Genomic DNA, 12249 nt, shown 5'->3' on the forward strand with positions numbered 1-12249 from the left:
CACAGGCCTAGCTGGTGACCTAGATGGAGTCGGGGAAGAGGAGACAGACTGAGCCCACGCAGCCTCTACAACCTTAGGGAAGGTTACTCACATGACCTTCTTGGGCCTCCAGGACCTCATCCACAAACAGAAAGCAAAGACAATAGGGCTCCGGAGTGGGGGAGGGGAAGCTATCCTGCCTGGAGAGGCCTGACTGGTGTGCAGGTTGCTGGGGTCTGGATAGACTCAGCCAGATATGCGTCAGACACCCTGAGCCACCAGGTTACAGAGACCACACGGCTCCTTGTCACAACCCCCAACAGAGACGTGGGGCCTGGGACCCAGCGACAGAATCAACGTAAAAGGGCTGGCCAGGTGAAGAAGCTGAACAATTAATTCCACCTCCTGTGTGGGAGAATGCCCTGCTGAGGGCAGTAGCTTTCTGGTCAAGGTCCACAGCCCACAGCAGGGGCCAAAGTGTAAGAGGGTTAGGGGTGGAGACCTGGCTGTGAAGGGGGGGGGGGGAGCAACAGAGACAGAGGAAAAGACAGTGTCTGAGGACAAAAAAAGACAGAGAAGGGAGGGAGGGAGAGACAGGCCGGGGTGGGCACAGAGAAACACTGGGCAATTCTGAACATGAGACACACCTGGGAAAGAGCTGGCTGGGACTAAGCTAAGACAGGTGTTCTCCTGTGTGAGGTGGGGCCCCCACAGGCACAGGAGAGGATTGCACAGAGACGGGGAGGCCAGAGCTTCCATGTTCTGCAAATGTTCTCCAGAGAGCCTGCTCTGAACACCTTGTTGAGCCCTGTACAAATCATGTGACTGGCCTGGTCCCTACTCTCAGCTATGGGTCTGTGAGAGGACAGAGGTGGAGGACGATGACCTAGCGTGTCAGGGGAAGGAAACAGGAAAGAGGGTCCCAAGGCTTCAGTTTCCCTAACCTGTCTCCATCCTATGTTCCTAGCCAGTCACCCCCACCCTCGTCCAGCAGTTCCTACCCTTAGGGCCATGGCGGGTGTGGTGGGGGTGTGTGTGCAGGATGGGAGGGGACCTTCAGGATCCAGTGACACAGAGTTACAGGATACCATCTGACATGCAACCTGACCCGGGTGAAACTCTACCCTCGGGTAGAGTCCCTGTCTCCATTCTCAGAGCTGGAGGGCATCGCCAGCCTTACAGTAGAAAGGACGCACACACCTCCCCGGACTCAGCCTCAGAGCGGGTTCCCGGAGCCTCAGAAGGGAGGAAGGGCACTCTGGCCTCAAGGCTGGGGTGCAGCCTCTCTCCCCCAACCCGAGTCCTGTAACTGTGGCCGAGACGCTGGTGGCAGACACACATGCAGAAGTAGAGATCCTTCGTTCTAATCCCAGAGCCACTGGTTATGAACTTGGTGACTCACGGCCAACTGATGGGGTCACAGTTATTGTCCGTCTGGCCTTTCACAGGTGCCGTGGGAATCCAAGGACAGAACTTAGGCCAGGAGCTCTGAGGGGTGGCCCTGCGGGATCCCAGGGACATCAATGGTTCCTTGCCCTCGGCTTACAGCTCCTCTTGTCCCAGCAGGACCTTCTCCAAGTCACTATTCCCTCTTGGCTCTCCCCAGACTAGGACACTAAGACAGGAATCCAGGCTAGGCTATCCCCAGAGCCAATCACAGCACTGGACACATTCTGATTAGGGCAAGGATGTTTCCCAGGTCCTTAATGTCTCCACTACATCATATTCATGGGATCTGCCCTGCATCTACAAGTCCCCAATGAACACACATGTGAACATGAATAGAGACAAACGTGTGCATACATGCACACACGTGCACACTCATGCACACGCACTCACATGCAAAGGTACATACATATATTCCGGACTTACTTTCCAATATCCCACAGCTGCCCTCTGGGCCCTCACATAGACCACCTCCCTTCCTTGCAGCCCTTTCCTTTGACCTCTGCCTCCTTCCTCAAGTCTGCCTCGATACTATCTACCCAGTCTGCACTTCCGAGGCCCCTTCCAGGACATGAAGGGCTGATAGGTTAGACTTACTTCCTAAGGGCAACGTGGGTGGTGAATCCCACAAGCCAACAGAGCAAAGCCCGGTGTTTCTAGATGGACGCCAAATGTACTAAGGTGCTTCCACGTGGAGGCCCGCACGTGGGTCTCATTTTATTAAAGAGGGAGAAAGAAGAAGAAACCGAGGCGTGAAAGGGAGGACCTTGACCCAAAGGCCCATGGAGCCGTGCCAAGGAGCTCCCCCAACACAGCACATACAGCCTTCACCCCATGTCCCAGAATGGACAGAAGGCTTCAGAAACATGCAAACAGGAAGCAAAAGATACTCTCTCTTGCTGGCGCAGAGAAGGAAGGGTTGTGTGGGGGGAGGTGTCTGTCACTGTAGCCTTTCTAGGTAGGGCTGGGGGAAAGAGGGGTCACTCACATTGCCTTCGTCGTCCACCACCTGGATCTGCCCAGAGTCGCAGAGTTTCACCACGGCCCCGATGGGTACATCAAACTCCTGGCCTGACTTCAGGTCCATCCACACGTAGTCTCCCTGTAGGCAGGAGATCCTGCTGCTGAGTCCGGAGAGCCAGCGGCCACAAGCTCAGCAGCCCTCTGGCCCACTGACACTGAGCCAGAAGAGAGGGAGGGGGAGTCCTGGCTTTCTGGGAACCTCGGGTGGTGGCCTTAGGGCTCACAGTGTCCTCGGTGCCTCTTCTGTAAGCCAGGGTCCCCTCAGGTGGATGGACTGAGACCCAGGAAGAGGAAGAACAGCCTCCTGAGAGCAACCTTAGCCCAAGCCTGTCTAAAGCTGTGCTGCCCATGACTTATGGACTTACAGACACCTGACAGACTAGAGACAGAGGCAGGAACACCAAGTCGCAGCCCTTCTGCCCTGAAAGGGTCAGGACATGGGAACCATCAGGCTGTGACAAGCATTGCAGGCTCCATCAAATCATCCTAGCGATGGCATCTGCCATTTCTGCGGAGCCAGGGGCAAGAGGCCACATTGATCCCTGGCTTGTGAGGAGAGCCCAGACCTTGGAGGTGGTGGGGGAGGGGTTCTATTTCCATTCTCGGCAGCATCTGGTCCAAAGCCTGGCTCTTAACTCCAGGTAGCCGAGTCAAAACCCAGATTCAGAGATCTGAGCTGAGACCAACTATATTCCAGGCTGGTGTATTCGACAATCACCTACTAAGGGCACCTACTGAGGACAAAGTCCTGGTTGATTTAGACGAGGCTGTGACCAATATAGAGTTTCTATTCTAGTTAAAGAAATTAGAATGGCAACAGCTGAGCAAGGCTCTTCCCAGGATCTCTATGGACGCTGGTAAGTGCAGTAGAAGGAAGAAACTTGCAAGCAATGGCAGGAGAGTGGCCATGCCAACTTGGCAGCCAATGGACCACGCCAGGGAGAAAACCATTACACTGGGATCTGAGGGGAAAATGTAGCCCTGCGGAGAGAACAGCGGGAACGCATATGCAAAGGTCCTGGGGCAGGAGGGGACGTGGAGGAGGCCATTACAGGGAAGAGAGAAGTGGGTGGGGTCCAGGACAGAAAGGTCCTTGGAGAACCTGGAGGTAAAACATACATGCTTTAATCTAATAAAATGTGTTCCCTTGGGGAAGGGTTCCCAAGCTCTCCTGGAGGGAGGGAGAACTTGGTATCTCTACCAGCATATAATCTCACAGCAAGCGTGGTTGGAAATGCAACGGCCTGGTAATCTGGGTCGCTGCAGACCCATGGGCCTGGCCTGGCCGGAACAGTTCAGGGCCTGGACTCAGGATCCTTCTCACTGACCCCTGGACCTCAGTTTCCTTGCTCTTCAGGAAGGGGGAGGGCTTGGATGTATAGTTATTTCCGCTTCCCTCTCCCATCAGAGCTACAATGGGCCCTGGCTTGCTCGTGTGAGTGGACTTAGCACATGCCAGAGACAAGCCAGTCAGTCCCAGACTCTGCTTGATGCCAGGAAAATGATCAGGTCCAGAAGTCAGGAGAGGTCATGTGCACTGAGCATCCCTAGGGAACCTGGGACTCCCCACTGCTTCCCAGTGCCTGCCTTTTCAACACTCACAACTGCTGGACACCTGACCTCCAGCCCTGGGACCCCTGTGCCTGTCCACACCTCTGCATAGCAGGGCTTTTCCTAGGCTTCCTCAGCCCTGCTGGGCCGCACTGATTCTGCACTCTGCCATGGCTGTATGTGTGCACTGCCTGTCCTCGGGGACAAAGCAGATACAGACTGGAAGGTGCTGTCCAAGGAGGAGCAAGCCAGGCTACCCTGAGATGAGTTATGGCAGGAACAGGCACCAGGTCCACAGGGACATGGAGCCACACACACCCAGAAAATGGCACCGTTACCACTTTCTTGAGACAGGGTCTCCTGTAGCCCAGGCTGGCCTCAAATGTGATACATGACCAAGGATGACCTCTCTGTCATATAATGCTGTCACACAATGCCTGGTTTATGCACTGGACTCGAACCCAGGGCATTGTGAGTTCTAGACAAGCTCTTACCCCCTGAGCTGTCCCCCCTCCAGTCCCAGGGTTTCCGCTCTAGCAGCTGTGTGGATAATGGAGTCACCTGCTGAGCTCACAGCCCAGCACGGGGACACTGTCTGAAACAGGGCTGGGCCAGCCTCTCACCCATGGCTCCCCAGAGCCTGGCTCAGAAAAAGCCGCTGTGAGAGAGAAGCCAGGGGAGTGTGAGGGGCTGTGGGCATGTGTGTGGTGTGAGTGTGAGCGAGGGCACGGGACTGTGAGGGTGTGGGGGAGGGGTAGAGAGAGTGAGCACAGAACAGAATCTTGAAGCAGTGGTGTGGGTTCAGAGGAGAGCACTCACCCAGGATGCGGAGGGTACAGGCGAAGGAGGGAAGGAGGGAGGGAAGAAAGAGGGAGGGAACATTCACGCCTACTGGCCCAACTGCCAGTTGACCACTCTATGGAAGTCCCAGAACCTTCCAGAAAGTTAAATGTTCCTCTGAAATTAACTGTTCCTTCTGCCTTCACGATACCCTCTTGTGACGAGTTCCATAGCTCTGTTTTCTCAAAAGAAGTTAAAATGCCCCTGCTGTTACCCAGCCAGAACCCTAGGAACTCCAAGTCCAGGGCTCTTCCCCCAGGTGTAGCCCCAAGCAAGACAGGCTAGGGTCTCTGGTTGAGTGACTCCCAGCTCTAAAGACAGACTGGAAACCTAGACCGAGGACAGCCGAGAGCCAGGTCTCTGACTCACGGGTGTCTCCTGGCCTTAGCAGTGCCTGGCATACAAAATAGTTTTCCCACTGAAAGAACACAGAATCATCAAATTAAGATACCTTGTGTGCGCCAGAAATAGAGGCTCAGAGAGGGAAACTGAGGCACTCAGGACACAAAGAAAGCAGGAATGACTAGACTCTTCTAACTTCAGGCTGTCTCCAGGAGGGCAGTGACAACCATTTCTGCCCCAGGCCACAACTTCAAATGCCAAGTTGGAGGCTTCAGGGAGAATTCTGAGGCCAGACGGTCTCTAAGCGCGGGACAAAGATCTGGCCAGAAAAAGGCCTAAGGCAGCTAGGACACAGGGATCTGTATTTTACAGGTGAAGACACTAAGGCCCAAGAAGAAACAGATTTGGGTGCGCTCCCTCGTCAGATCTCTCATTGGCAAGGCTGGCAGAGAGGAGAAGGAAGCCATGAATAACACCAGGCTCCAAGTCCCAACCCACTAGGCCCACTTCCTGTGGCCAGACTCCACACCAACAGACTGCCCAAAAACATGCCATGAAAGGGACCCCTCTAGGGACCTCACCTTACAGTGAGGATCCCATTTGTAACATGGCAAATGCTTCAGTGGGGGGTGCCTAAATTGGGCCAAGTCTCAGATTTTCTGCGTCAAGTGCCTGGTTCAGGAGATCCAGGCTCAGGCCCCCTCCTGCTATGCAGACCCAGCCATGGAGACTTTCCATGTCTCCAGCACATTCCCTCTCCCTGATTCCTCTCAGGAAACTGGCATTAAACTGCAGGGAACACAGCGGTCAAGAGAGGTGGGTTCCAATTTCAGCTCTGCCACCGGTGCCGTGTGGCTTGGTCGTGGCGTTCAGCTGTGCCAGGCTTCACTTTTAGAAGTCTTGGGAAGGGAGGGTACAGTGTCAAAAAATGCCACCTGTGCCTGCCGCCTGCCCTGCTTCTGGGCTTGGGGGTCAGAATCACATTAGTGCTGACCTACATGTTCTCAGCCCCCTTCTGCCTCTTCCCTCCTCTGGGACAGGGCTTAGGTCTCTGTGGAATGACAGGGGCCTGAATTAGAACATGGCCCCTCACTCATTTTCCTAACCTCCCTGGGACATTTCATAGGTGGTGGGGCGGGGGGAAGGGGGGAGGGAGAAGGGGGAGGAAGAACCAATATATTGCCACAGGCATGTAGAAGTGGGAACTGTAACAGTTACTAGCTTGTGGTGGAGGGGGGGGGGGCTCTAGGATGCCCCTCTGTGTGTCTGGGGGTGCTTCATGAGCTGGACACCAATAAAAGTTGGGGATTCTATTCTTCACTTGGTCCAGCTAGCCTGCCCCTTCCCCATGGCATTCCTGGTTTTCCAGGGGGCCAAAACTCCAGACCCTGAGAGGTGTGGCTTCAGCCAAGTTGACACCAGAGTCCCTAATCCCATGCAGCATCCTAGGGATGCAGTCTCTCGTGCCCCTCTAGATCCTGCAAACCGCTTGGCTTCTGATCGACCCCGAAATTGAGGCCCAGGCCAGCGAGCCTTCCCCTCCCGGCCCGGGGCTCACCGGCATGACCGCGAAGGTCTTGAGCGCTTGGTTCAAGCTTCGCACCAGAGCCCATTTGCCTGGCGCCTGGGCGGGAGCCTCGCTCGGGTCAGCAGGGTTGCCGGGGGACTCCATGGTGCTGGTGCGCAGAGTTTGGTAGCTTGGCCGCAGGACGCGATGCGGGCTCCCTAATTCACCTAATCCCGCGCGACACCGGCTCGGGAACCCTAAACCCAGCCATCTGCCACGGGCCCATGGCAACGGCGGCTTAGGTGACGCCCCGTGGGTCTGGTGGGGAGGGGGCACCGCGCTGCTGCGACCCCTCCCATGGAGGTACCTTGACACCCCCGGAATCCCGGGAGCTTCTCTGGGACCGTAGCCAGGAAAAGTGGCTTCAGGAATCTCATCTTGGCTGCAGTTTTGGAGAAAATTGGTCTGTTTTTTACAGAAGGAAAAGTCAGACAGCTATCGGGGAGCACATGCAAACTTTGAGACATTTTAGGACTACAGGGAGGGTCTCTCTGGTTCAATTGCCGCTGCCGCTGGGGATTGAGAGCTGTTTTGTTTTTTGTTTTTAATCTTCCCAGGGAGCCAGCCATCTTAGGGCAACTGAACCCTGAAGAACTTGTCTGATCCTTCTCCGCAGGACCCAGGGGTTAGCAATAGGTGGCCTTGGATCTCAGAGGCATGGTGGACTTCCAAGGACCTGGAGCCACCATGATGGCTTAAGCTTGGCAGTGCTCCTGCGTCCCTGCATCCAAGCAAGAGAGGCACCAGGCTCCAGTCAGGGCTGAGCCATGAGCACGCCCGCGAAGGGGGGGGGGGTACAACTGTCCTTCCAGGATGCTCTCCAGCTTCCTGCTCCACTATCGTCTGCTTCTCTGCCCTCCTCTCTTTTCTCTTCAAGTCCACCTGTCTCCATTGTAGACAAACCTCCAGGTCAGGAATCCCAGAAGCCCACCTGCTGCTCCCTTAGCAAACACCAGCAGGGAGCCGAGTCAGGGAGAGCCCGGAGGAGAGTCAGAAGCCACAGGCAGCTCAGGCCAGGCTTCCATTTACCCACAGGTCCCAGTCTCAGGCTCAGGGACCCAGGATTCCGTCTTCCTGTTCCCGGCTAACACGTGCCTGCAGACACTAACCCTTTCTACCCTCAGGAACCCTGATCATAAGAGCCCTTCTCCACCAAGCCCAGAGCCAGAGTACCCTGTCTGCCTGCCCACCGCGAGCTAGCTGCATACTGCAGAGAGGAGCTGATGTGGACTCTGGGTGTTTCCCATCTTTCCATACAGAAGCCTTTTCTGAGCACAAGCCCAGAGCTGGGCACAGAGGGCCCTGCTAACACAGCGTATCTTTGAGTTCCCCTCCTGGTGGGGTACACACAGATAAGGAAGCACCAGGAGATAAGAGGTCAGTGCTGAGTCACCTCAGCTCCGTGGACTCTGGAGTCAGACAGCTTAGGTCCTATCCCACCTGGCCACAAAGCTCCTTTACCTGGGTACCTATGTTTCCTCCTCTGCCTGTCCCAGGGTGGCAGCTCCACAGGGGTCCTATGGACTCATGGACTGAGCCGGGGCTGGCACTCTGACTGGTGCTGCTAGCAATCACTGTGTGCCCGACAGCCGTTATTAAGGGAGGGCATCACGAGAGCAGACACTGCTAAGGACACCAGCTCCTGGACATCCATGAGGGGAAGAGTGTCCCAGACAGAGGGATAGCACAAAGGGCTTCAAGGGATAGGGGAGAGGGTAGACAGTGGGTCTGGTGGCTTGAGAAAGGCCCAGCAGGGGGTTGGGAGGTCGACTCTGCAGGTGGCACTGGTAAAACAGGTCCTGTCCAGAGCAGCAGAGACTGAGAGGGTCAGCAGCTGAGAAAGAGAGAGAGAGAGAGAGAGAGAGAGAGAGAGAGAGAGAGAGGACTGAGAGGGTCAGCAACTGAGAGAGAGAGAGAGAGAGAGAGAGAGAGAGAGAGAGAGAGAGAGAGAGAGAGAAAAGAGAGAGAGACTCCTTGTGTGCTAAGATTCTTTACTACATGTGCAGCCAGGTTCTTCTCTTCAAGAAACCGTGGAGGGCAGAAGGCAGGAGGAGGGTGTTCATCAAATGTCAAAAGGATCCAGCTGTGGTAGCTCACACCTGTAATCCCACAGATACAGAGGCAAGGGGAGTGGACGTTTGAGACCAGCCTACCCAGCAGAGTGAGTTCAAGACTGGCTTGGGAAGCATAGTATGACTCTAGGTTTTAAAGAAAAAAATCGCTGGGCAGTGGTGGAGCACGCATTAATCCCAGCACTGGGGGGCAGAGGCAGGGGGATCTCAGTGAGTTCGAGGCCCTCTGGTCTATAGAGTGAGTTCCAGGACAGCCAGAGCTGTTACACAGAGAAACCCTGTCTTGAAAAACCAGATAGCTAGCTAGATAGCTAGCTAGCTAGCTAGATGATAGAAAGATAGATGATGATGAGAAATGATAGATAGATAGAAAGATGATAGATATATGATAGATCAATGATAGATGATAAATGATAGATGATAGATAGAAAGATAGACGATGATAGACAGATGATAAATGATAGATGATAGATAGACAGATGATAGATCAATAATAGATGATAAATGATAGATATAGATAGACAGATGATGATAGACAGATGATAGATAGATGATAAATGATAGATAGATAGATAGATAGATAGATAGATGGTACAGATGAGAATCTTATGCTTGGCGTCATGCAAAGGGGACACCGAGGGCTAGAGAAGTGGTTTAGTGGTTAGGAGAAGATGCTGTTCTTCCAGAGGAGCTGAGTTCAATTCCCAGCACCCAAAAAGTGATTCCCAACCACTTCTATCTGCAGCTCCAGGGGTTCAGCCCCAGGCATGCATGTGGCGTATAAACACAATGCAGACGAAGCTCTCACAAACATAAAAATACAATAAATGAATCTGAAGAAAAAATTTTGGGTTTTTTGAGACAGGGTTTCTCTGTATCTTTGGTGCCTGTCCTGGAACTAGCTCTGTTGATCAGGCTGGCCCCGAACTCACAGAGATCTACCTGCCTCTGCCTCCTGAGTGCTGGGATTAAAGGCATACACCACCAGCGGCTGGCTAAATCCGAAAAAAAGAAAATTAAAAACATAACTAATGATAATAGCCGGCGTTGTACTTAGGGTACGCAATTCTCCCTTTCCTCCTCCGTGGTCAGAAACGCACAAAGTAGTGATAAATCTATGATAGAATGTTTGAAACACAGCTTGTAAAGATGTACATTGTGGAAACAGAACAGAGGCAGAGCTGTAGAGGCTCAGGTCTCATACGCCAACAACGTTAATTTGGTCTCGGTCTTGTTATCTATTTAATATATTAGCTGCAAGCCTGAGAGAAAACATAAAGGAAAATAAACCTTTAAAAGTTTTTTTTTAAACAATGTCTGTTTTTAAGAATTTATTTTTACTTATGTGTGTGTGTGTGTGTGTGTGTGTGTGTGTGTGTCTGTGTGAATGTATGCTGAGTGTGTGAGTGCCCAGGTTGGACTCCTGGTGCTAGAGTTACAAATTCTTGTGAGTTAGCTGCCTGACATGGGCGCTGGGACCTGAATTCGAAGCACTCTTCACTGCAGAGCCATCTCTCCAGCACAGAGAGTTTTTTTTTAATAAACACAAAGAAGGGGGAAAAATCATAAAGAGGAGGTGAGAAGGGAAGCAAAATAGTAGATGGGAAAAGATCCCATCGATTAAACACAATGGCGGCAGTGATGAGGGAACAGGGAGAAGAAGCTACAAGTCGAGTTACAGAGAACAAAAGCTGAAGGCAAAGGGCCTTGGCAGGGGGCTGGGGATGGAGCTCAATCCGCTGAGGGCTTGCCTAGCACGCATGAAGCCCAGCACGGCACAAAAGCAGTCATAGTGCCTGCCTGTAACCACAGGGACAGGAGGAGTGACAGGCAAGTCCCGGGTCATTCTAGGCTATCCGACAAGTTGTAGGCCGACCTGGGATCAAGGGGACTGGTCCTCAGCGGTAATTACTTTAGATATAAGTGGATTAAATGCACCAATTGATAGGAAGAGCTCGATAAGACTGGATAAGAACACAGGGTTCTACCAGGGGCTGGCCACACGAGACTCGCTTTGGATCCAAGGACTTCATGCAGATAGCATTCCAGACACAAAGTAACCGAGAGAGAGCTGGGTGTTCGCGTCAGTTATCAGGCCCGACAGATTTGAAGGCACCCGTGGTAGCAAGGGACAAAGAAGTCATTATGTTCTATTAACTCTCAATCCAGCCATCAGCAGCCCACAATTACCTTCAAATCTCCCTCTGCCTGCAAATCTGGGACAAGTTCCAATGGTTCCCACCCTGGCCTACCACAGAGCAGAGAGGAAAGTCATGTATGATTGAAGCAAACTAACAAAACAAAACAAACTAACAACACAACAACAACAACAAAACAAAAACCCTCCTCAAGGGCTGGAGAGATGGCTCAGTGGTTAAGAGCATTGCCTGCTCTTCCAAAGGTCCTGAGTTCAATTCCCGGCAACCACATGGTGGCTCACAACCATCTGTAATGAGGTCTGGTGCCCTCTTCTGGCCTGCAGGCATACACACAGACTATTGTATACATAATAAATAAATAAATATATTTAAAAAAAAAAACCCTCCTCAAGGTCTTCACAGAAGTAGCGCCTGCACCAAAGAGACCTGGGTTCTTGTTTGCATCCTGTCACCGAGGGCCTGGCCACGCTGGAGACGTCGTCCAGAGATGTTGGTTAGGGGGGGACTCTTGTTATAGCTACACAGCTTTCCTATACTGACTACACCGACTCCCAGGCTTCCTCACGCCCTTCTGTCCCCCTGGGATCCGGCTGTCACACTTTGCTTCCTGTGACATTCAATGGGCTGGAAACTGCTCCGGGAGTCAGGAAATGATGCTCATCCTTGTTCAGTCTGGCATGGAGCTAGGCTTCAGTGGGGCTCCGTGGGGAGCAAGTGGATGAGAACTGGCTGGGAGAGGGAGCCTCGGACACCCGAGGACTTCCTGGGGACCCTGTCTATTCCATAAGGCCATAAAGACAAGGGGTGTGCCCAGACTGGCCACAGGTTCCCAGGGAAAGGGCCCTACCCTGCAAATGCCGTCCAGGCAGTGTGACCTCTCTTCCCCTAGGCCCCGTATGTGCTCTTATCTTACCCTGTGCCCTTCCCCAGGCCTCCCCTTCTTGAAAACTGTCTCCTATGAGGGCCATTCCCGATCATGACCAGGCCTACCCAGCTCATGTTTCAATGACCCTGTGTGAGTCTCAGTTTCTTCACACATGAAATGAGCTCAGAGCTTCCCCATCCCATAGCTTCACCGATCACTGAGGATGGTGGCCACACGGACCACTCCTGGACAGCCGGAACCCTTCATAAAGCAAAGGGTTTTCCAGGAGTGGCGGGCTTTGTTGTGCAAGAGTCCTTCGTGTCTGGCTCCCTGTCGCGGCTAGGTGTGAACAGAGGAACGGAGGACACGCGAGTTGAATGTGTGATTCAGGAAGGCGGAAGCATA

At 53.2% G+C, this 12249-nt stretch overlaps 1 protein-coding gene across 4 annotated transcripts in view; it reads right to left on the reverse strand.

The window, feature by feature from the left end:
* Window positions 1–12249, reverse strand: part of Myo7a (myosin VIIA) — a 68811-nt gene that overhangs the window by 51509 nt on the left and 5053 nt on the right. For all 4 annotated transcript variants that reach the window (XM_050154494.1, XM_050154495.1, XM_050154492.1 and 1 more), the window contains exon 3: window positions 2414–2527. In XM_050154494.1, the coding sequence (XP_050010451.1) occupies window positions 2414–2527 (114 nt within the window). The remainder of the gene's footprint in view (window positions 1–2413; window positions 2528–12249) is intronic.

The sequence above is a fragment of the Alexandromys fortis genome, unplaced genomic scaffold (assembly GCF_014885135.2).
Source record: "Alexandromys fortis isolate MF-2015 unplaced genomic scaffold, M_Fortis_MF-2015_v1.1 scaffold_77, whole genome shotgun sequence".
NCBI classification, from domain to species: Eukaryota; Metazoa; Chordata; class Mammalia; order Rodentia; family Cricetidae; genus Alexandromys; species Alexandromys fortis.